Source organism: Diabrotica undecimpunctata, chromosome 10 (assembly GCF_040954645.1).
Source record: "Diabrotica undecimpunctata isolate CICGRU chromosome 10, icDiaUnde3, whole genome shotgun sequence".
NCBI classification, from domain to species: domain Eukaryota; kingdom Metazoa; phylum Arthropoda; class Insecta; order Coleoptera; family Chrysomelidae; genus Diabrotica; species Diabrotica undecimpunctata.
Genome location: NC_092812.1, coordinates 58,860,470 through 58,886,904, shown reverse-complemented (window position 1 = coordinate 58,886,904; position 26,435 = coordinate 58,860,470). Strand labels below are relative to the sequence as shown.

At 31.9% G+C, this 26,435-nt stretch overlaps 1 protein-coding gene across 1 annotated transcript; it reads left to right on the top strand.

The window, feature by feature from the left end:
• Nucleotides 1–1,011: 1,011 nt before the first annotated feature.
• Nucleotides 1,012–25,444, top strand: Strip (striatin interacting protein). Its single transcript, XM_072545742.1, has 11 exons — nucleotides 1,012–1,242; nucleotides 1,843–2,246; nucleotides 3,653–3,828; nucleotides 5,691–6,004; nucleotides 6,796–7,164; nucleotides 8,041–8,285; nucleotides 9,556–9,783; nucleotides 9,863–10,034; nucleotides 13,993–14,197; nucleotides 21,421–21,515; nucleotides 21,574–25,444. Exons 1-11 carry the CDS (start codon nucleotides 1,165–1,167, stop codon nucleotides 21,736–21,738), a joined length of 2,451 nt encoding a protein of 816 aa, XP_072401843.1. The 5' UTR covers nucleotides 1,012–1,164; the 3' UTR covers nucleotides 21,739–25,444.
• The last annotated feature ends 991 nt before the right edge of the window (nucleotides 25,445–26,435 follow it).

Below are 26,435 nucleotides of genomic sequence, written 5' to 3'. Positions count from 1 at the left end.
TAGAGGCAATTGAACTCATTCCTGACAATCAGATTCTTTCCAAAAATTTATCATCTCTTGACAAGATTACTTTATTCTCTTCCTTAACCCAAATTCTGTATCTTTTCTACATCATAACCGATCAAATAGCCTTTGATTCTCTTTTTGTCCATTTTCTTTCTTGTTTGCACTGGAACATGTGCATAACAGGTTGTCGCTATGATTCATTGAAAATTCGTTTTAACTTTGCAATGTGTGTCCACACAATCATCTTTAACATTCCACGGCAAAGAAAAGAAATCTGAGCAAAATTTAAACAACTAATCTTTGGATGAGGCTTCAAACTGTTGCTTAAGAGCCGGCCAAGCACCAAAGGCTGATTCTTTGTCCATAATTTTCTGATAAATTAAATTAGCAACCAACGTTTTAAAGCTTAAACCTCTGACAAGATTTACTATTCGGATAACAGAAATGCGTAGAGATCGTCGGATCCTCCGTCGATTGTGTGGTACCACAACGCTTATGGTGGTACCAAAGAATATAGACGCATATATGCGTCTATATTCTTTGGTTGTACCGTTGATTGAAATTTTCAAACATTACAATTTTACCGCACTGATTACAGATTTCTTCTGTACTGATTCCAATAATCCAGCAATTAATGCTTAGATGGCGCAAAATGTTAGGTTAATTAATGTAAAATTTTAATAAAATATAATTTTATTATTAATGTATATAATGATGATACATACAATATAATTATTTTATATATATCAATAGGGCAGTATATATAATTATAATAATCTATATTTATTTTTGAAGTTGAAAATCACGTAGTATTTTATTGTTTAACCTTTTTTAAAATTATTTGTGGTTTTTGTTATAGTAATATTAACATAAACTGTGATATTAATATCCCATATCAAATAAAATCTAATTTCTTTTTATCTTTCTGATATTACGAGTTGACATCCAAGTTGTTCGTCCATACTGCAACCCGCTTTAGCGAACTTTTAAACTAGAAGAAGCGAGAACTGTCAGTTTCGGTTTTGGTTTGGTAGTTCTTGGGTCAATAATCTCTAGGTTGTCATTAAAGAATGTGTAAAGAAATTTGAGTATTACTTTAATAACAAGGACATTTTAAAGTTAAAATAATGAACAAATAAATATGCTGCTTTATTCAGAATGGATACAAACGGCAATGGAAAGCGCGGACTACCTACACTTAGAGAAATTATTAGACGTCAACGACAGGATTCAGATGTAAGATACTTTTATGTTTGAAAAACTTTTATGTTTATAATATTGTTCATAATTATTTTTAAAACAATTCATTCAACACAACGTCTTTCTTTTCAAACAGGTCTAATGTCTCAAAATAGTTTAGTAAATTTTATCAATAACAAACAACTAACCTTAATTTTTTAACAGATGATTCTGTTTATGTTACCAGTATAATAAGACTAACAAGCAGAAAGGAGAGAAGAAACTAAGAAGAAGGTTAAAGAAATTGAGAACACTACATCAAAACAAACTAAGAATTATACAAATAGACAAAAAAAATTTAACCAAAATATATATTGTTACTACAGAGATATTGGTGGTTATTCGCAGAAAAGAAACATATTTTAGAGTAAAGAAGAAATATTTTCAGGTGATACTGTCAAACACCTCAGAATGGTGACACCTCTGTTCACTAGTTGATCATTCATCAACTGTTTGAAAAAGTAAATAGCATCTGGAATGGATATAATAGTAGTATGGGCATTATATAGGGACAAACACAATTTAACAATGTTTTTACTTATTGTTTTATATTTTATCTCTTACAGTTGCAGTAAATTTTACTAAAACATGTTTTAGGGAGGATGTACAGACTCTCCAGATTTGGAATTTATATACGATGACACAGATACCCACATTAATGAAATTTCAGAACTATACAGTTACACAGAACAACCTGAGCTGCAGTTTAATGTTAAAGCATTTGAAGACCAGATGGAAGTGTACAACCTCCTTCCTAGTTGGCAAAGATTATCACTTAAAAAACGAAAATCGGTAGTCATGAAACTGCTTGACCAATTAGAGGTTAGCAGCAGGCCCTTGAGGATGAGAAGTGCTAGATGTCTGCTTTACATTGCTCAAGGATGCTGGGCTGAAATGCAATCAGATGCCGAGCAACAACAGTGGGCCAGATGTAATTCAATGTTACTTTATAAATTGGGAGTATTTACGGCATTTACTGATTTGCTAAATATAGAATTTGAGTTAGTATCTTTTTAATTTATATATCTTATGCATTATTTTAAGTTGTATTTAAAAATACATCATATTATGGTCTTAAATGTTTGCCTAAATTCAGTATTAGTTAGTATAACAGTGTTTTAAAAAATCTCTTAATGTTTATTTTCTATCTGTAATGTCATAAACTTATTTATAAATAATCTTACATTTATTGGTTAAATGTGAAGATAAAACATTTCATACATTGTATTGAAGAGTCATTTAAAAACAATGCTCTTAAGTCACTTAGTATACTCTCCCCACTATCTGGCTTACTTATCTTATATATTCTTACTTATCTTATATATAATCTATACTTACAGGAGTAGTATCCAGTGAGAATACATCTTGCCAATTTATTATTCGTTTTGCTTATTTCAAGGAGGCACTTTGAGGTTTCAGGCAATAGTTTTGTAAACCTGTATCATCTGAGACTGGCGTCTATATGCATTCAGTGAATCCAAGATTTTCAATAGAACTTCCTTGAGGATCCTTAAGTGCCAACCAATTCATTTAGTTTAATTTTTTTTCTAGTACACATTTAAGGCAGTAGTTGATTAAGATAAATAAAAAATTTAAACTGTATATTTTAAATATTACATAAAAAAGTATTCACTTAATTTTTTTTCTTTTCAGCTGTTATTTGCAAAATTTTTGATATAGCAGTTGCATTTATGTTTTTTTGTTGTTATAATTTTGTTTGCCACCTATATATTAGAGCATTGTGTTAAAATTGACTTGTTTTACCAATTTATTTTGGATTTATGCAAACATTTATGCCCTCACTATACAATATTTTATCTGGCTGCTTCCCAAGGTGAAAAACATTATATAGTTGGAATATTTCCTTCTGTTTATTTAGGCTCAGGTTAAGAAGTTCTCACTTTCAGTATTCTCTTGAAAACCGAAATTACAAGTAAAAAATACTTTTATTATTGGTTTAAAAACTATTTTGGGACCTGTTTTTACATATAGTACAAAGTATAATATGCAACCGTCTTTTGTCATAAGTAAATTAAATTGAAATATATTCATATTAAAAATCAAATTTAAAATATTGTTCTTGGAGCTTTCTTTAGTATGTCTTATTTGGTTATTTCAACTACTGCAGTGAACTAAATTCTTATTATCTTTGCATTTCAGAGTTTAACTATCCAATTTTTCATTATACTTTCCAATTCTTTTGTAAATTTTAAAGATCTGTTTAAGCAAATCCAACTGTCTCTTTTGATACTTTATTATTACAAATTCCGATTTATGGTAACATTATTTTATTTTAATTTTACCCAAAATTATGTATTTTCCAAAAAAAAATATGCATCGACAGCTGTGAGCATAACTTTTCTATACAAGTTTACTCTAAGCAAGAATAAAACCAATCTCCTTGTAGGAATAGTACTGCAGCACATGTGGCCATGAGAAAAATTGCTATATCTTTGGCAGATTCCCAAGATTTAAGAGTTATATTGTCCGTTTTATACACAATAACTGAGGTCATTAGGAACGAAAAAGATACTCAGTCTACAGAGTATGAGGAAGAAGTGAAGTCGTTTTGTCATGAAATAGGTAATATATTCTCAATAGTTTTAATAATAAAATGTTTTTATTATATATTGATTGACTGCTGTGATGCAATATAAGGTAGTGTTTCTATATTTCTCCCTAAGTATAAATGATCCCTTTTTATAATTTATTATAACATGATAGTGCATTCTGAAGTAGTTTATTATTCCCTCCTCTGTATTAAAACTAATAGCATCAGTGTTTATTGCAAAGGTAGTTTTATATCTTGATACTGCAAGAATTTGACATTTCAACCACTATCCACTTACAGCATCAATTGATAAAACACAATTTTGAAGTTAATCAATATCATTATCCTCAATCACATCAGATATGTATTGATTTATTCTTTCTCCCATGTAGGGAATACTAATTGCAAGAATTAGAATATTAGTCTCATTTTTTTTGTAGATTTGCTTCTATCTTATGTAGTCTGATTAAGTGCAGAACAAATGATTTGTAAATATCCAATTTTAATATAATGGTCAGGTAATACCAGCTATTTTTATGTTCCTTGGAGTATCATTTCAATAAATTTACTATATAAGGCCAATTAAGTTAGTTTTTTACTTGACACAACTCTACAGGTTTGACAGTTGAAGTGTGTAGTATGAGATATTACAAAAACTCTCTCATCTAGGGATTCATCAATTTTTTAGTGGAAATATTTTTAAATAAACAATCCAAACGTCACACTCGTTATTTTGCTGGCTCACAACTTAAAAACTTTTCTATTTAGAGATTTTTCATCAACAGAGAACTTTTTCAGAAAAAAAGATACACAAAATGAGATATACTAAATTAAAATCGGATAATAAACAAAAAAGTTATTGAAAAATTAACAACAAAATCGCTGATTTTTTGATTGTTTATTAAAATTTGTTTAAATGTACCTGAACTTGAGGGTCTTATCGTGTTTGAACTGTGTGCAAAAGATAGGCCAAATCAGTTGAATAGTTTTTGCGAAATTTAATTTGTTTATAAGTTTTTATTTGTTTATAAAAACAGTTCCGCTAAAAAATTGGTGAATCCCTAGATGACAGTCTTTTTGTAATATCTCATACTACATATTTAATCTGTCAACCCGTCTATACATCATACATGTTAGTAATAATTACATTGATGGAATTAATAAAAAAATACATTAGAAAAAACCAAAATCCCGTGGAAAGGATTTAGCCCAAAATAATTTGAAGGTACAAAAAGACTGAGGCAAGGAGATCCACTGAAGATGCAAGATAAACATAAAACAACCTTAATACTGTTAATCTACCAATAAGAATAACACAAAAAGGGAGCCACGTGGAGTGTAATCTGTTTTCAGAACAACACTATCCAGTTTTTTAGTATAATTTATGTTTCATTTTCGCAGAAGCAACACTGTCACACTTGCCCATTTTATTTAGGTCATACTTCAAAGGCCAGTGTTCAGAGATAAGATCTGTTGACAATTAAATTTTTTGGACCAGATGAATTCTTAAGGCATTAGTTATTCGATTTTAATTGTCTCCCTGACCATGCAATATTGCAGAGAAAGCAGGCCCTCTCAGCATAAGTTAGGACGGAAGTTTAACTACAAAGAGAGAATGTCAGTTTATCATAGCAGAGTTTTTGTATTTTTGTCCTTTATTTAAATAAAATATTTGTGTTTAAAATTTATATGTATATATGGACATGCTAATTTATATATGAAATGTGAACAATGTACTTATATTTAAAATTTATATGTATATATGGACATGCTAATTTATATATGAAATGTGAACAATGTACTTATATTAATATAAATAAAAACTGATTAATTCATGAAATCATTGTACTCACGTATTTACTCACGTATTAACTCTATTTTATTTATATTCTAGCGTCGTCATCTGGTGATGACATGCTTATTATCAAGCTCCTCAGTATGGTAACCAGATTCTGCAGTGGTTCAGCTCCTCATTTTCCTATGAAAAAAGTGTTACTGCTGTTATGGAAGCTGATTTTGGTATTTTTGGGGGGTATGAACACTTTAAAGGACCTCAAATTGGAAAAAAGAAAAAGAATGGGACTGCCCCTTTATAATGAAGATACTTTGGAAATTACGAAGACTATGAGATCCTCCTCTCCCCCTGCTAGTGCATCTGATCTTCTGGAAGCTCAAAATCAAAAAAGAAATGCTAGACCATTTAGAAGAGTAAGTACGATAATTATCCTAGTATATATTTAGTTATTATGTACTAAGCATTAGTATTGTTCAGTTTCTAGGAATTTTAATGGATAAATTTGAGTGTAAAAAAATAAAATCACGATACTTATACCACACGTCAAATAGGAGATTCTATTTACGCTTGAAAAGGGAATCGTTCAATTTGATATACTCACATAATAGACCAGGCAACGAAGCAATAAAAACACAAAACCTACCAATTTATTGCAGTTGGATGGATATCACTGAAACTTGTTGCATTCGATTCGTAAAATCGTTAGGAAATCTTGTGAACTAAAGTAATGATGTCGAAATGAAAATTGCATTATTGAACAAGGAAAATTAATTTTCCAAAGTGCATTTCGAAGTGATAAAAAATGATAAATTTGTAATGCAGAAATAATTGAGGATTCTTGGGGTCGCTGAACACGAATATCATGACAGCGATGGTCTCCGAGGCAGTTGGTGCCCAGGCCGGGTCTCGTCTCCTGGAATTTTAAGGAAGAGTCATACAAAATCAGTGGAAACTCATTACTTGTTGGTTTTGGGATCGTTGAAGACAAATATGACAGCGATGGTTCTGAGGCACCTAGTGCCAAGGGTCTATCTAACTTTTTTCCTTTGAGTTATATGACTAATTAAATTAACTTAATAATATTCTTGATTTAAATAGAATGTGTATTTAAAACTAGAAACTACTTATAGCTTTTTATGAAACAGATTGTAAATTTAATATAAATGATGTAGTTTTGGATTTTATATATGTAATTTATTTGTAGAGCTTAATAAAACAAAGCGTTCTAGATGATCATGATACCTTGGATATGGTGTTGAATGCCATAGTAGGAATAAAAAATGAAGAAGTTAACGAGTTGCAAGATTATGATGAAAACCAACCGCCTAACGAAACAAACGATCAAATATATCATAATAATCATGAGACGTATAGGCCTATTTCACCACCTTCTCCAAATTCACTAATTTTACCTAAAGGATTACCTTGGAAGCCTAAAGTCAGGCAAAAAGATATTGATTTATTTTTAGACACTGCACGGATGAAATTTTTGGGTTATAGTCTTCCAGGGGACAGAACAACTTTATTTGGATTGCCTGAGCCAATTCACGAGGGTGTCAAAACATTAAATGAAGTAAGTTTATAAATAATGTGGATGTGAATGTTAATGATGGCGTTATGCATTCATCCCAATCAGTTTATCTTCAAAAGGGTCGTGTCAATTTTATACAGTCAGAAATAATGGTTAAATCTATGAGAAAAACCAATTTATACAATGAATAAGCTGGTTTTCTTATACTTAAACCTCTATAGTTGCAGCACTTTCTTTTGTCACCTTTTTTATGGATGTTTGATACGAAGGCTGTTTTTCATTCAGGTAGTTGTAGTAGCGAGTCCGCTCCATACTTTAATAGTTCAATGGGGGAGATCTGTAGGTCCAGAAGCTCATCCATTTTTCATTGTCATTAGGACTTTCTTTACTTCAGTTGGTGTTCTTTGAGTTTTCCTCTATAAAAGACGTCTCTGACTGGAAAAACTGGTTCAGAAAGAAATTGTGGACAATTTTCAGTCAATAGATTTTGATAATAATCTTTCCAATCTTTTAGCGGTATTAGGCTGATATAAACTATTCCCTTTCTATCGATTCTTAGGGATTTTATTATTGTCCATGCATCCCTGATTTCCCATGCTATATCCTCTCGTTACGCACTTTATTATCTCATCCATAATAATGTTGAAGAGCAACGAGCTCAGTAAGTCACCCTGACGTTTATTTTAGCTTGAATTTGATTCTCTATATGTTTGGCATATGTGCCAGATTTGCTTGATCGGAATCCTTGTTGTTCATCGTTTAGGGATATAAGGTCATTAATCTTGTTTGTTATAACCTTTGTCGTAATGTTGTGTCGTGTGTGTTGTTTTGTAAAGTTTTTTTTATTATATATGAAATTCTTTGTACATTATCTTCAACGTTATTATTATTATTATTTATATCATTATCTTTTTGTAGCATATTTATCTTTCTCTGTCCGAATTACAAGTACAAAAAGAAGAAGAAATAGCTAGAAATCCAATATCTACTAGTGAGGGAGAGATAGATTTGACACCTACAGAAATACTTTATCAAGCTATGTTGCCCAATTTACCACAATATATGATAGCTTTATTAAAAATATTGCTTGCTGCCGCTCCTACCTCAAAAACAAAAACGGATTCTATTAATATAATGGCTGATGTACTACCGGAAGAGATGCCGTAAGTGAACTTTTATTTCCATCATCTCTTTTCTTATTTCTCTGTTTTTATTTCGTTGTAAACTATAGTCCCTCTCACGTTTTATATTCAGTATGGGTTAAATGGGAAAATAGAACAGTGTTGTCAATAGTTGCGCGATATAACCAATATAACCACTTCTGTCTGTGTTTATGTTATGTGTCAATGGAATTATAGGTTATTATTATCAATTGTAGCTGATCAACGATGGAACTGACGTCACATTATCGGCTACAATGTCGGACGTGAATTTGACAGGTGATTAATTTGAATATAGTTATCCCCGATATTTTAATTTTAAACAGTTAACATTATATGTTAAGTCAATAATTTAATGTATTCTTTTTAGTAGTATATTTAGTATTCATATTATATATGTAACAAAGAAATTTTTTTCGTAAACCATTGACATTCCGGAAACAAGGGTCGGCCATTGTTATCGGCTACTTTGGACGCAAATATTTATTCATAGGTTCCATCCTTAGTACATTACAGTAGTCGCCAAATATGAATTCTGTGGTATAGTTAGGTCACAGAATCAATAACAATCAGAATGCCTACTCTCAGATGCCGCCTTTGAAGATTATCAGCACGCGATCGCCATATTTTAAACGGAAACATAGACTCGAATTGAGAAATTTGTGACTAGGTACGACAGAACTGTAATTTAAATTTTTAGAGATTAATAGTTTATTACATTTGAAATAATTTAATCTATTCTTCAACTAAAAGTAAAAATAAAATAGTGCATATTATGTCTATAGTTGCAGTAAATAAATTAAATCTGGGTAATTTTTCTATGCACACAAGATAAAATGTCACTGAACAACACTGGTTTCGACTAAAACATGGCTGATTCCGTCTGGGCGAACGAGATGCGCGTACTTATTTTTTCAAGCAGAGTGCGCATTCTGATTGTTTATTATTCTGTGGTTAGGTTAACTGTGTAACTATACCAAAAAACATAAGCATTGACACAAGATTTAGACGCTTGACAGAAAATGGAACTGGCAACAATGCAAAGGTAAATACATATAGAATCGTTGAAAAATGAAAAGAATAGTAAAAGAGGCATATCGTCCAGCGTGTGAAGGGAAGGACTATAGAATCACTTGAATTTGATGCATTCGTGAAATATGCCATATTGGGACTTTTCAAGGAACTATGGAAAAATCTGATTTTGATTTTAACTATAAATTGAAAATAAAGTTAAGTTTGTTTAAAAGTGTATTACAGTTATTTTATTTTTCAGCATGACTGTATTACAGTCAATGAAATTAGGAATCGATGTCAATAGGCACAAAGAAATTATTGTTAAAGCAGTATCGGCAATTTTATTATTGTTGTTAAAACATCTAAAATTAAATCACATTTATCAGTTTGAATTTATGTCGCAACATCTAGTTTTTGCCAATTGCATACCGCTTGTTTTGAAGTTTTTTAATCAGAATATTATGGCCTACATTGGAGCAAAAAACGTGTAAGTGTAAACTCTGGATTCATTCACATCCGTGTATTTATTCAATTCTTTAACCTCCTATATAATTTGTATTTTTTAGAATACCCATTTTGGACTTTCCTTCTTGTGTAATTGGTGACCAACCAGAACTTACCTCTGAAAGATTAGAAATTGGTGATTTAGCCGCCTTTTCTTGGCGTAATATGTTTTCTTGTATAAATTTACTTAGGATATTAAATAAATTAACAAAATGGAAGCACTCTCGAATAATGGTAAGTCGTATATTTGTGATAATAAACAATGTGCATAAATACACAAGTTTTTATCTTGGATCATGACTACTATTAGCTCCCTTATAAATAACTGTAAGATTTAACTTTGGAAATTAATATTTTATACCCATTATGTGTATTTAGTGATGCATTATATTAATAAATATTAGGAAGATCCTATATTCTTCTAATACGTTCTCTACTAATATACCAGAACTGGATAAGTTATTAAGTCAATTTTAGAAAATTCAATAAAATTTATCTTAAATTTAACACTCACTGAGATTCTATTAACAGATAAACAGCTGTAGAAAGGAATTCAAATCCTGAATAATAGCATGTAAATATAGATAGTAATTAGTGAAAAGGAAGAGATACTAAACAGATGGGTGAATCATTTTAAAGAACTGCTTAATAGCAATCATGAATTTGAGATGCAGGCTCCCATGATTCAAATGAATGAAAATGATCCGCAGCCTATTTAGATTCTAAAAGTTATTTATTGTGAGTAACAAGGATGCTTCCAATCGCGAGAGCAACGTTAAAAACGTTGTGTAGAGTCGGAGGAAGACTATTGTGAATATCGACAATAAAATTTTACTCGTAATTTTCAGAAATTAATTGTGACACTCGTATGGATGGCCATTGGTATTGTTAGGTTGATATCTATTAGTGATACAGGTGTTTGACTATGTCAACCGAAGAAATGGCTTCCCATTTCTTCGGTTGACCTTTGAAGTGTTAGCTTCGCTGGTAAAAAAACTCTCTTATACTTAATTTGAAACAGCGTGGTCAAATAATGGTACCTAAAGTTAAATATAAAACTTATTAATGTTTTAATAATAAACAATATCAGTGCTTTTAGAATTTTGTTTGTTATTCATATTATGAAGCATTATCTACTGTACAAACACTAATCGAACGATGTCGAGATGTTATTTGCGACGTAATCTTATGTTTAGTCTACTTCGAAAAAGCTTTCGACAAAGTACAACACCGAAGAATGGCAAAAATACTGCAGAACAGAGAAATAGATGACGAAGACGTGAGAATTTCCAATCTATACCGATATCAGAAAGCCATAATACGAATAGACCAACAAAAATCGAAAGAAATACGTATAAATCGTGGAGTAAGACAAGGATGTGTGCTTTCCCCTTTATTTTTTAATATGTATTCAGAAGAATTGTTTAAAGAGGCATTAGAAGACGTAAATGAAGGCATATTTATTAACGGAGCACTTCTGAATAGTCTTAGATACCCCTTGCGGACAGCAGAGAAGGACTACAGATCTTGGTTGATCGCATTACCCAATACTACGAAAGGTATGGAATGGCACTGAATACAAATAAAACAAAAATCATGGTGGTAAGCAAGAACAAGGTTGAGAAAGACAGTGTTTATGCTAAAGGAAAACTTTTAGGCAGGGTGCACAGATATCAGTACTTAGGTTGCGAACTAAATGAAGAATGGGATAGAAGTATGGAAATAAAACGGCGTATTGAGATAGCTAGAAGTGCTTTTAATAAGATTAAAGCAATATTATGCAATGGAAAACTCAACATCGAAATTAGAACTAGAGTATTGAGATGCTACGTGTTCTCTGTCCTGTTGTATGGAGTTGAGGCCTGGATAATTACAGAGGCGACAGAGAAACTCATTAACTTTGAAATGTGGTGTTATCGAAGACTGTGGAAAATATCTTGGGCACAACACATAAATGCGGAAACACTACGAAGAATGAAAAAAGATAAAGAAATACTCAATACTATAAAGAAAAGAAGCTACTTTGGTCACATACTAAGAAACGAAGAAATACGAATTGATGCGGCTGGTCATACAAGGGAAAGTGGAGGGCAAAAGAGGAACGGGGAGAAGACGCACGTCCTGGCTGAAGAATCTGAGACAATGGAGTGGGAAAACGTCAATAGAACTTTTCAGAACGGCTGCAGATAAAGTCAAATGGGCCATGATGATCGTCAATGTCCTTAGGGATGGGGCACGTTAAGAAGAAGATTCATGTTATAAAGTGTTCTGTTCTTTTACTCAACTTTTACATAAAAACTGAGTTAGTTCTGTTTTTCTTATAAAAAATTGAACGTTTACTTTTTATGGTTCATATGTTAAACTTTTGCTTCACTTCCATCTTTTTATAGCTGCATATCTTTGGAAGGTAAACCTTTTGCAAATTTTTCTATGGGCGTATGCTCATTTAACTGATTTTAGATAAACTGATGATGTACATGGATTCATATACGAAACGTCTTGTTTAATAAAGAATGAAGTAGCAAGTAGCCTTTTTTATTCTCCAAATTTTGAGTGACAACCCTTAGTATCTTAGTGAACTACGTATTGTGTCTAAATTGATGGAGCCTGATCTCAGCTAAGATAGGGACTGGCCACAAGTTACTTTTGGGAAAAATTCATTTTAATGTGATGAAAAAACATAAAAACAAACCACCAATACTAAAAACTAAAATTAATATCGAAAAATTTGACAAAAAGCAATATTAAAGTAGGCTAGATAAAAAAATTTAGCAGCAAAGAGTCACGTGCGATGAAGATATCTAAGTTAGTTTGGAAAAAAAAAATAAAGCAACATAAAACCATCAACAAACGAGGCTCTTGGAGGAATAAAAATAAACATAAACTTAAACTAAAGACGTACACATTGGTTCTTAGAAGCGGTAAAATTGTAATGCTTATCCAAAGTATAGAAATATGTCTGAAGAAAAAACAATGCTTATCTGAAATATAGATCTGAAAGAACGCAGGAGGCATATGAATATAAGAGAGTACGTAAAGGGATACATGCGCTAGTCAGACCGAAGAAAACAGAAATGGTAAAGATTGTCGAAAGAAATGGAACACAATTTTTACGGATAACAAAAAGAGATGTAAAAGTTCATAAGAGGGACGAAGAATAGAAATTAAGAAATTAATAGAAGTTATTCACATCGATATAGAAGAATGGACAACATATATTATACACATAAACCAAACAACGGAAACTGAACATGCTCTTAAATCTCCAGAAATAACAAAATGAATTATGGCAAATAATAAAAACATGAGATAAAAGAAGCCGTCACAAAGTTAAAAAATAAAAAGGCTTCCAGAAATAATGCAATCGCAAACGAACTTAAAATATGCCGAAATTTAGCTTATACAACAGTTAACCATAATATTTAATAAAGGTTTAAGGCCATTAAGAATACCTGAGGAGTGAAGAACGAGTATTATGATTTCTCTTTTTAAAATAGGTGTAAAATGGGACCCAAATAATTACAAAGGAATAAATGTGTCAAGTACTATTTTGAAATTATTAATAAAAGTAATAACAAATAAACTGACAAAAATGATTAGTATATAAGACGAACAAGTTTAGTAGTTAGGCAACTAACAGAGAAGTGTATAGAATACAATAAACTAGTCTACCTATATTTTGTCGATTTAGAAAAGGCCTTTGACAGAGTGAGACTATCGGATCCGATACACATACTGTACAACAGACAAATATTATATCTTAAAAATAATAGAGAACATATATGTAAGAAACAGAACTGAAGTAAAAGTTCAAATAGAAGCAATAGAATCTATAAACAACACAACTGGAATTAAAAAGGGGAGTTCAAAAAATATACCAAACGGGAAAAATGAGATAAAGATAATATGCGATATAGATGACGCGTTTTTGATAGCAGAGAACGAAGATGATCTCCAAAGAAAAGTACACCAGTTTACCAGTAATACCCAAGCCAAACGATTTAATATGAAAATTTCATCTCGTATTATGAAAAGTTTAGTATTGTCAAAGGAAGAATAGTGTGCATATGTAAAATAATTCGTTTTGATAGAACACTATCTGTATGTCTAATATATAAACCTATAAGTGATTGGTTTTTTAGAGAAATATTGATTTGAATAAAAGTTTATTTGTCATCAATTTTTTTTTCAGATGCTTGTTGTTTTCAAATCCGCCCCAATATTAAAACGAACATTAAAAGTGCGCCATGCGATGACACAATTGTATGTTTTAAAGTTATTGAAAATGCAAACAAAATACTTGGGAAGGCAGTGGAGGAAGTCTAATATGAAGACAATAAGTGCAATTTACCAAAAAGTTAGACATCGCCTTAATGATGATTGGGCTTATGGAAATGGTAAGATACTAAAGTAATATTTATTATTATATTGATGTAATGGAAAGCTTTTGTTCCGCTATACGATGTTCTCTTAACCGCTTGCCTTACGAATTAATTTGAAGAAATCTGTGAAAAATTTGACAATTTTTTTATTGGCATATTTTAATATATAAAAGTAATGCAAAATGTAAATTAACAAAAAAATAAAAAATAAGACATATTAAAGAAAAAATTAACCCTTTAAAAAAAAAACAAAATTATTATCCCGAGTTATCTCGTCACAGGAAAATTAAGTGCTAAAAACGTTGTTTGCCAATAAAAGCATAGGTATATTTTATATATTTGATTTAGTGTGATAGTCTTTGAAGCATGGCATATGACAGTTATGACAAATATATCTCGTTTCTTTTCGAACTCTTTTTTTTTCGGTGTTATCCCTTTTTCTGCTACACATTGCACATTGACGGGTCGGATTATTTTTCTTCTGTGTTGGAGACAGATATTCTGGGAAATGTCTATTAGATAAACGAAGAGGCGCTAGAGTCGATCCAGGACGACCAGTTTTTGGCACGATTATAGTGGAGTGATATGTTTCAAATATCATTTCAATCACATCCATGCGAAATTGTAATGGTGTGTATTGTCCTCCATTTTTCTTGTGTAACAAATAAGAGTTTCAAAGAAAACTCTATCTATCAACTCCTCCCATTGTAGAATTGTAGTAATTTACTACTATTGGTTTTACTCTTTCTTCATTTCTTTTTTTTTAAACTATAGTATCTGTGTTATGAACAGTGGAAAGCATAATTATATCTCTTTTATCTCGCCATCGTAATGCTAATAATTTTCCACGTTGATAACCAATGATATTTCCTTTTGGGACTTTTTTTGTGCGCATGAGTGGTGGCATTTCTTTTCTATAAGCTTTTGCGGTTCCATAAGTATCGGTTTTTTTTAATCAGAAAATCAGACAGTTGAGGAGAAGAATAAAATTTCTCAGTTATGACGCAATGGCCTAAGTCGAATAGCGGCTCGATAAGAGATAGTACAATTTGCGATGTAAGTCCGTAGGTTGCATAATTTTGGGTGATAACAGTTCCTTTGCCGGTATATATTATAAATGACCAAACATAACCGCTTTTAGACTCATACAACATAAATATAACTTTTTATGCCAAATCGAGCTCTCTTGAGCGGAATGTATTGTTTCCATCCAAGTTGTCCTTTGTATAATAACAAACTTTCGTCTATTGTAAGTCACGATCGAGAGAATAGCACTTCCTAAATTTTTTTGAAAAGTGTTCATAAATAGGCCAAATTTTATTTAGTTTAGGATTTGGATTCGTTATTAGAAAAATGTAAATAGTTTTTTATTTGGAAATATCTCTGATAGCTCATAGCTTCTCTGAAAAATGGAGTTGATATTGGGGATTGTTTTGACCAATACAGTTGTTGGTCCGGATTTTTTATGATGATATGTAGAATAACTAAACCAAGGAAAATACGTATTTCAGCATCTGTAGTTTTCCTCTTTCTTCCTGTATGTAATCCTTTCGACGTAGCTGGAGCATTTCTAGTTATTTGTTTCGCATGCCGATTGGTTTCGGTGGTAATGTGAACAATAATACCATCGTCAATGAATTTATTGAAGAAGTGTAAGACGTTGTTTGGCTCAGGAATTTCAAAATTTATAGAAGATTTCCCATGAAACGGAAATCTAGGTGGTGGCGATAAAATATTTATTTCACATAATTCACGTACTGCTGTTACATCAGTATCACTATCACCTGAATCATTAAATTCATCAAAATATATACCGATAACAAAATCTGCGGCAACAAAATAAACGAGTTAACACGTTTTAATATATTTTATGCCACGATCGATTTTAAACGGTTTGCTACTGTTCGGCTGTTCAGTCAACATTCAGCGCGAGATATCTCGGGTTAATAATTTTTGTTAAAAATTGTTTGGCCGAGCATACTCGGGATAAAGTGTTAAGCGATTAACTGGGGTTCTATTCTGTTGTCCTTAACGAGTTCTTGTAAGTATTTTACCCATTCGTCTGTCTTTTTTATTCATCAGTAATCGATTATTATCTGTTATAATTGTTTTGTTGAAGAATTATTTTATTTTGTCTTGTCACTTCGGAAAAAATCAACGGAAAAAAGTGTTTGCTACCATTGCTCCGACCAACTTTCCGCTTCGACATACATTTTGTTGAGTTGTAAATCTCTTTAGTGAATTATATATTTATTGAAGATAAAACAGGCAAATATGTATTTTCAATAGTGATGTTTTTTATTAAAATTATTTTAGTTACAAACTGTCATATATCACACTAACTTGACAGTGACATTAGATAATACAAATACAATGTGAAAAACCCTATTAATACTAAATTTCAACAATCTTTCCACATATATCTTTTTGCAGTGCGTCAAAAAGATTTTTCCAACGGCAGTGCTTCGAATTTTTGATCTCTTTGGCATAGCTATTTTTCTTTTCTTTGTAATCTTCTCTGATGTCTTGCGTTTCGTGGCAATTCTAGAATATAGCCATATCCTTCTTTTGTATTGTATTGCTAGGTTGAACCCGATTTTTTATATATTGTATCATAATTACATCTTCAGCATATCATAAATGATTCAGCCGTTTCAACAATGTTTAAGACTTTGTGTCTCACTCTCTATAGTACAAGCCACAGTTAAAATGCAGTGTTGGTCTTACGGCGCGCAGCGATGCCGCTCATGTCGTGGTAGTTTGGTGATAGACTGATAAATCAGGACCGTACGCGCTTCGTTCCAAAAATGTTTACTCATTAATTTAACTGTAGGGAGTAATGTCACCTCGGGGGAACAAATAAGGGTCTAACCACCTTCTGATATCCCCGGGTGCTCTGTAGAGGGCTTCGAATATACTGTCGAGAGCTCTACTTAAGTCCATTTTCGGGTTATGGACTTGGAAAATATTTATCTTCGGTGTCTTGCCTTGAAAAAGGCAAGATATTTCTTACATGACAATTTCTTCGTCGAAATAAAAACACCAAGTTAAGTTGAAACAATTCTCAGCCACAGAGTATGGAAAATAAATGCAGGAAGCAGAGCCCCGAGAGCACTAAGCTCTCGGAGAGCCCGTGAGGGACTGACCTGGCTGACCTGAAAATCGCCAATATTTATATGCGCTGTTCGAGCGACAAATAGGGATTTCCAGGTCAAGAGCCAATGGGAAAATTCGAGGCGGGGCGATGCGCATCGAAATACGTACTAGTCCACAGACTATGGCATTCGATGACAGTAACAAGTAGAGAGTCCTTTTATGAAGGCAGCTCCTGGATTCTTGATCGTTGTGTCCCTCCATTCCTTTTTGACTGAATCACCGACGTTAATCCAAGACTCATCGTTATAAACAAGGTTTACATATTATCCTTCTTCCTCAATGTTTTTATTTGTCTGAGGTACTTGTGTTTCCAGGATATGATATCTTTTCTTTCCATCATTATCGAATCTCGACCTCTTTTATCATATTCAAAAACCATGTCATTTAGTAGCCTATGAAATGTGGTTTTTGAAAAAGCTATCAAGCTTCTGAACAAGTTTCTGGAAAATTTTAGAAAGCGAAGGCATGTTTTTTATTAAAAAAATGTTTTTAGGAATTTTTTTTTTGACGAATACATACAAAAAAATGGCCTTAACATCGTTTTGTCTTGAATTGAAACTAGAAAATGCTGTTTCTAGGTTAGAAGGATTATTCTTGTAATTTTCAATGGACGTAACATCTTCTTCCTTAAAAGATACATCTTAATTTAGAAACACGGTAACTATGTAGCTTGCGCTCTTTTACTATTTGCAGTAAGAAACTTTAAATATTTTAATACCTGTACTTTTTTTTTGAAAACAATGTGACGCCCATATAAACATTGTGTAAAGAATTAAAAAATAAAAAAATAGCAAAAGATCGTAGACTAAAGTTTGCATAAAATAAAACTTACTCTATTTGACCCATGGTCAATAATATCAATGTTTGCTAATTCGGACAAGGTTGGCTTAAAAACTTCTGTTATTTCTTTAGGTCTAAACATCTCAGATTTTTCTTCGCAGGCTTTGTTTATCTCTAAGAACTGTGATATATCCGAATGATCAGCCATGAGTATTTTTGGCTCACGTACATTTGCCTTTGGTCCTGAAGAAATGGCCGTAGAATCATCCATATTAAATAGATTATTTTCAACCGAAATTTTACAGCAATGTATAAGCAACAAGTATCGAGAAATAAAGTTCTGACCGCACTTTTTGCAGAACATGTTTAATTAAATAATTTAAGATAATAATGTACCTTAAAATCCACTATAAACAACCACCTAATATGGGTATCTTATTCATAAATCCAACCAAGATAACGGTTACTAAAAAATGCACAGTTTAGACTTGTCGAAACTCGCCATCTATGACCACGCGACAACAACTGAAAACAATTTGGTAGATGGCAAAATCAAATAAATCAACACGTTGCTTTGAAACTCATCGCGCAGTCCACATATAAAGAGGAGGGCAAAACGAAATATGTTTCTTCTTCTTCTTCTTGTGCCACTCCTATCGGAGATTGGAAATCATCAAGGCTATCCTGACCTTGTTTACAGCTGACCTAAAGAGTTCATTAGTGGTACAGCCAAACCACTCTCTCAAATTACGCAGCCATGACATTCTTCTATGTCTATGTTTCCATATATGCAATTGCCATCTTTAACAAATAATAATGTTTGGTTTATGAAAAGGAGTAAATACAGTATATGCATTTATATTTAGTTTTGCCAACTTTCAATTAAACGCATATCAACGTGAATAGTGGTGTTACTTTATAATATATCTACATATAGTATATTGCCACCCCCTCAAGTACCTTACTCTAAAGGTGTTATATGGAGACAAGAATAGGTATAAGATATTATATCGCTCATTTGCGACAAGAACGACATAATTCAAAATTTGAGGTTTACGAGATTTTTGTTACACAGTATCAAAATTTATGTTGTTTTATTGCTGCTAGAACGACACATAAGAATTACCTTCGGTGGTGGAAAGAGAGCGACAGTGTCGTTCTAGCTCCAGTATGGGCATTCCGCTTGCTACAATAACGTTGAATTTCAGTTGTGCTTCAGTGTTCTGTAGAGACGGTATTATTAGTGTTATTAGACTGTATTATTTAGTGTTCAGATGTTATTCTAGTTATAATTAAGGACAGTATATATTAGAATTAATATTATACAGTATTATAACGATCTTGATAATAACAAATAGGCAAAAGTCATTTTCAAATAATAATTATTTTTTTAACAGTTATTTTATTTTTATATTTCTATATCATATCAACTTGATCCCAAAAATCGAAAGCCATTACACCAGAGCAAACACCTCGAAACATTTCATTGACAGCAGTAAATCAATAGCAGAAATTCACAAGGATTATGTTGCTAAGTGCAATCTTTTTTACAGAGGAGTATAATATTCCCTTCTTTCAGCCTAAAAAAGATCTTTGCGATACTTCCGAAAATGAAGAAAAAGAAAACCAAAAAGAATTCTACGAACTTCATTTAAAAGAAAAAGAACTGTCACGTTTACAGAAAATAGAAGATAAGGAAAAAAGTAATAAAATAGTCGCCGTTTAAGACTTCTAGACGGTTTTTCAGTGCCCGAAAGGTGATGTGTCACTTTTTTAGTATAAATCGAAATTAAATGTCAAATACTGCTGATTGCTTTGTGTGGGATGAGTCTCGTGGAAATATAGGTATTAATGATTTAGGGACCTGCGTTTTTAACTATTTGCAGGCAAAATCAGTGGGTGGAAATGACATAGATGTTATTTTGTACTCGGACAAAAAAAGAACAAATTAATGTTGGCTGTTTACTTTACTGTTTACAAAAGTTTCCTAATATCAGATCCATAACGCATAAGTACTTAATTAAGGGTCACACACAAAACGAGGGCGATTCTGCACATTCGCTCATAGAAATGCAGGTAAAAAGACAATTAAGTGGTCCCATGTACACACCAGATTCATTTATTGCGGCAATCAAATCGACAAGAAAAAATGGACAGCCATGCCATGTACATGAAATGTCATTTGAAGATTTTTTTTTACTGAGAGGACGTTTGCACACAAATGGGACTGAATTTGTGAACACAGGTTTTATACTACAAACATTCTTATAACGATAAAGATTTTAAAAAGGCCATAATAATCAAAAGGAAAAAAAAATCCAGAAATCGTGGTCAAAAAAGCTGACGGCCATAAGCCAGTAATTTCTGAAAGAAAAACAAAACCGATTTGCTTGACTTATAACAAAAATGTTATACCGAAATACTATGCACCATTTTTTAACTCATTATAAATATTTATAGTTTTTTTCTTTGGTTTAAAATGCACGATCGTCTTGTAGCATTTTGTAGCACATTGAAGCATTAGCATAAGCATCAAATTGATATTTTTTTTGTAAAAGGTATGTTTTGTTAATAAAAATGTTTACATGAAATATCTTCCATAGCCTTTCATTTAAAAAGTAATACCTACTTGCTTCAAAAAAAAAATTGCAGTAAGATAGACATAACACCAAATATTGACTGTTTTTCTTAAAAACATTTAAAGCACTTATCAACAATAATGTCATTTTTTCGGAATAATACCAAAATAGATCCAATGTTTTTTAGAAAGAATGACATAAAAAGTTATTTATTTTTCTTTAGACAAAATAATGCGAAACAAATTACGGAAATCATTAGGTCTTGTTGAATTACGATATAGATATATACCAACTCGCTAATATGTTATAGAAAGCCGCATAAGCAATGTGAAACTAGGAATGATCTGATAAAATCTTTGTTAGAGTTTTCTCAAAAGTTTGCTTTTTTTAATTATGACGTTCTTGTCGCAAATGAGCGATATGGTATTACCATCTTATTATGTTTTGAATTAATAACACAATACCTAAACATCTGCAGCATACCTTATTTTGCCATCTTCTAGATCTCATCACTACGAATATGTGGGTATAAAAATGTCAAAATGTAAAAATGTTGACATATATGCTTTTGCCATCTTTCTACAGAAATATAGTCTGAGTTATTAATTTTACAACTTTTTGTGGAATATTCCTTGAGGATATGATAGAGGTTTTCTTTGTAAATTTACTTGCATAAGTCAAATTTAAAATTCCATTTTAATTTTCAATAACCTTTATTTATAGATTTAGATGCGAGGCCATGGGATTTTCAAGCCGAGGAATGTGCTCTGCGAGCGTCTGTAGATAGATTTAATAATCGTAGATATACTCTAATAAATGTAAGTATAATTATATATTTTTGAGCGAAAATACCTACTATTTTTTTTTCTGTTTTAGGATAGTGATTTCGAGCCTGTGGATAATTGTCTTAATAGCGTTTTAGGTACTAGCCATGATCTTTCTGAAAGCTTTAAAAAACACTACGAATTGTGGTTAGAACAAGAAGTATTTGGTGTTCCAATAGAGTGGGAAAATTTACTAGAAGGTGATAAATATAAATAATCTACTTGTTTCATATAATATAAAGTTTATGCAATGAAATACTTCGTTGTCTACAAATAAAGATTTATTTAATGTAGATATTTTTAAATGGAAGTATTTTACTGCATTTCGGTAGTGATTACATTTGAAGCGAATGTTGTCAAGGGCATTATAGATAAAATTCATTGCATTTGAAGAAACACAGCTAGTAATATTAGTGGAGCCTGTTAAATCTGGGAGGATGTTGCAAGCCATCGACTGTATGCGTAAAAGAGGGGCTGGAGGGCTATCAAACTGCAAAACATTTTTGCATATATCGATCACTGTGCCATCTCATACACATGATGGAAAGTGGACCATTTTAAAATTATATATAAATCATATATACAGGCCATGAAGGAAATTAATGATTCTTCCTGTAGAAGCATTTATTTTTGCAAGTTATTCTGGGTTTTTCTCCACGTCCCGTCCCTACTTCGCCAGTTTTTAGAGTCTTCTTAGTTACGCTCGCTTTATCAAAGATTTTTCTTCTAACCATTTACTTCTTTGTGCCCCTATTTGTGATATTATTGTGGGGCTATCGTATACTTTCATTAGTTCTTTGTTTGCTCTTATCTACACATCATTAATTTTTTTTCCGTATATTATCCTTAATATTTTCCTCTCCATACTTCTAGCTTTGGTTCTTGTGCTTTTTTAAATTAATACTCAGCACCCATAAAGAGTCACTGATTTTATAACTGGTATGTACAGTTTTTTCTTTGCGTTTCTAGAAACCATTCGACTTTAACACTTTCATAAATGATTCTGCACTTTTGCTTCTTCTATTTATTCTACAATTTATTTCCCTACTATATTCATTAGTTAGATAAGAGGTATTAGAATTTCCCAATAGATATCCTGCACTTTTGAATGAAGTGAGAACCGATGCTAAAGAGATATTGAGGATGGATAATTGGAGATGAACAGCCAAGAAAAGGGATGCAGGGAGAAGTCGGGTCCCAACTTGTGCTGTAGCGAGTGTGTGTGTGTGTCTATGAGAGAGAGAGAGAGAACCTGCTCTTCAACGACGTCCTGACTACATTAGCTCATAGAGTGAGCAGTGCTGTGAAGATTTGAGTAGCAGTTAAAATACAAAGTTCATTTTTGAACCGTTATAACTAAAAAACTGGGGACGAATTACTGAGCATCAGACGTGTTCCTAGATTTGACAAGTTCTATTTCAATTTTACCGACCTCTGCTTGATTTGGCTCTTTGTATCTATCAGTAATGCCCTTGTACTAAAAAAGATATAATTTGTAACTGATATATTATTACGTATTTTTTGGTTAGTTAACTGATCAACATTATTGAAATTTGTTTTTATTTTGAAGTGTCATTACCGTTTACATATAGCGACTCATTTATTAACAGTTTCTATAGAAATAGCATCTAGCCATCTATAATGTGACCAAGCCATCTAGCTATTTGGGCTCGTATTTTTGACGTAATTGCTGGTTTTCTATACATCCTCATTATTTCTTTATTCGTTCATCTTCTCCAAATATTCTCTGTCGTCTTTATTCCTCCGAAGATTTTTCTGAGCACCTTTCTTTCCTAGATCTCTACTTTCTTTTCTTCCTGCTGGTTCATAATCCACAGTCTGATAACTGTCTCGTAGACTCGCAGTTTCGCTGTTCTTGACACATTTTTTGCTTTCAGTAATGAATTTAATGACCCTATCGCTCTGCTTCCTTTCATTAACCTTTTCTCTATCTCTTTTTCTTCTTTTCCCGTATTTGTTATGGTTACTCCTAAGTATTCAAATTCTGACACTTTTTTAAAACTATAGACAGTCTCTGCTCCTTTCAATTTGATATATTTGTTATTATTTGTTATGTCTCCTCTAATTTTCATATAAGGCGTTTTTGTTTGGTTTATTATTAATCCGTATCTTTTCGCTTCTTCTTTAAATTTCTGGAAAAAACTTTTTCTAAATGTTTTTTTGTTCTCGCTAGTATCACCATGATCTGCGTACAGTATGCACTGTTCCCTGTTATTGAAAATAGTCCTGTTTGTGCTTATATTTGATCTTCTTACGATTTGTTCTAATACTAGGTTAAATAAATTCGTTGATAGCGGATCCCCTTGTTTTAAACCTCTATTCACTGTGAACTGTCTTGAAAAGCTTCCTTCCATTGTTACCCTATTCATCGTGTTCTTAAGCGTCATTCTCACTAGCCTTATAAGCTTTTCTGGTATTTCTAATGTTATCATGGCCTCATATAGCATCGTTCGGTTTAGGGAATCATATGCTTGTTTAAAATCGATAAATAGCATATATAATCCTAAGTTTTGTTTGTAGCTATTATTTTGTATTAATTTTAACATACTTATTTGATCAGTAGCTGTTCTTCCTGATCTAAAACCTCCCAGGTATTCTTCAATCACTTTGTTATCATATTTTATTAATATTTTCCTAATAATTGTCGTTGCATGTATTGATCCTTTTAATTTCAAAAGTTCTCCATTAACTCCTGCCTTGGCAGACGTATATTTTTCCTGGTGGATTATAATTTTTTACATTTCCACCATTAATGTAAACTCTTGTAACTGATCACTCTGCAGTTTTAGACCTGCATAGAAGTCTGGATTGCTTGTTTCCTCTGTCCCATCACTCTAGTGGGTACTGTCCATCTGAAAAATAATTTTAGGCCTGTATTTGGGCGCCATCCATTCGGTATTGCTGATTTCATTTATGATGTTACTATGTTCTGATCCATTGTGTTATTGAGATTTTCAAGCAGTCAATAATATACCATTTTCGCTTACCCCTTATAACGATTTGCATAGGAGGGATGCCTAGTAGTTCCTCCATAGTTGCTGTTAGGTATATCCCTTAGAGCCCGTGTAAGTCCAAAACAAGCAATTCTTTGCACCTTGTTTACTTTGATTTAGAATACATAAATTGTAAACATAGAGGTGGACGTACGTGTCTGGAAAGGGTTCCAAAGTAACTAGGTGTTTAAATTATATTTAACTTAAATTTAACTTTAGTAGACTTTAAATTAGATAATAAACATTACTGAGAAGAACTGAGCCTCTGAATGGCCGACCTGGTCGGTGGTTCTTATCGCGGTGCAAGAAAATGGATTCGGATGATTCCAATAGACGAATCTATTGGAATCTATAGACACCAAGACAACACTAAAAAAAGAAGAAAATTAAAGCTCATTAGAAGCAATAATGAAAATGATAAAACAACTAACGAATGACATGAAGGCAATAAAGCAAAAACTACATGAACAGGGCGAAGATAATAGAGATGGTGTAAAACACATATAATACTAATATGTTGCTAAAATCTCACTACAAAATTTACCACATGCAAAATTTTGAATTATTGTCTGAGTTGATTTTAACACGATTCTCTATTCTATGACGCTTGGATCTCCTACTTCCAACTTTGTAATCACATAAAACAGTATTCTTCAAAATTAAGCAGTACAAGTTTATTGTACATTTTACTTTTATAATCCTCTATTATATTCTGAACAAATTAAATGTAGATAAGAATAATGTTGATCAGTATTATTTAAGCTGTTATAGGTATCATTCATAATTCACTGACCTTTATTTTTGTAGTCAAATTAACTATTGTAAATTATACATTATGAGTGACGAGATGACAAATCTGTAGTTAAATGTAACTGCTTAGCTATTTTTTGTAATAAATGGACGCATCTATACGAGTTGTTTATTTAGCAATATTTTGAAGTTTTTTTTTATTGTATAATGACTTTGGCATAGCCAATTAGCCAGTATTTTGAAGTTGATATGAACCACAACCTTAACATGATCCAAATATGTTTTTTATTCTACTTACATGTGCCTTGATTTAAGTAATTGGTGTATTCTTCAGAGCAGTAGTTAACCAAAATTAGTGGTACCATATGTTATTAGTATATTTTTGATTTCTTTTGTGTTTATTCTTTGAATAAAATAAGATATATCATGCCAGTTTTTAATAGGTGTATTTTGAAAACGGCTTCCGATCTGGAGGCCGACAAGCCAAAATTAAAATTGTTCGGAAGCTGTTTGTGGCAGTTTCAGTTGAAAACAAGTTTATTTTGGCGTTTAGATTTCTACTTCGGAAATCGTTCTTAAAATACAAATTAAACCAATTAAAAGCTATCCCGGTGTTAAATGGTAAAATCGGAATTCGGCAGGATTCTTATTTGGGATTGGGCACTCGAAAGTAAATATTTGGAAACCCCTTTACCAAATTTTTAGTTCCCTAGGTGGAGCCAGGAGTCTCCTATCGCAAAAAATGTGTTTTTTAGAAAAAAAAATTCCTGAGCGATCCTTTGTTTTAAAAATCTGAAAAAATTCATGAACATATATCTACCTACTATCTATCTACTCATGAACTCTATGCTCAAAAGCAATTTGTTTTTTTTTCAGATTTTTTGAGCACAGGAAACATTTGAATTTTTCAAAGCATATTTTAGGTTATGTAGGTAATTTTTGGCAAACTTCTAAATAATTATTTTTCGTGTGTATTTTTTTCATACTTTTAATTGGTGGAGTTATATTTGCCATTTTCTCTCCGGAACATCCAGTTCCACTGCATGTCAATAAATAAAGATTTTTGATATATTTTTTTCGATATTTCTAATACCGAGAACAGGTTTGCCATTTTCATGCTCAAAATAGGACACACCCTCTTTTTTGATAT

Bases quoted from the DNA above. Each gene is read 5' to 3' on its own strand.
- Strip (XM_072545742.1), top strand. From the start codon at position 1,165: ATGGATACAAACGGCAATGGAAAGCGCGGACTACCTACACTTAGAGAA. The intron at 9,784-9,862 runs GTAAGTGTAAAC...TGTATTTTTTAG, and splicing joins TACATTGGAGCAAAAAACGT to AATACCCATTTTGGACTTTC. The intron at 21,516-21,573 runs GTAAGTATAATT...TTTCTGTTTTAG, and splicing joins GTAGATATACTCTAATAAAT to GATAGTGATTTCGAGCCTGT.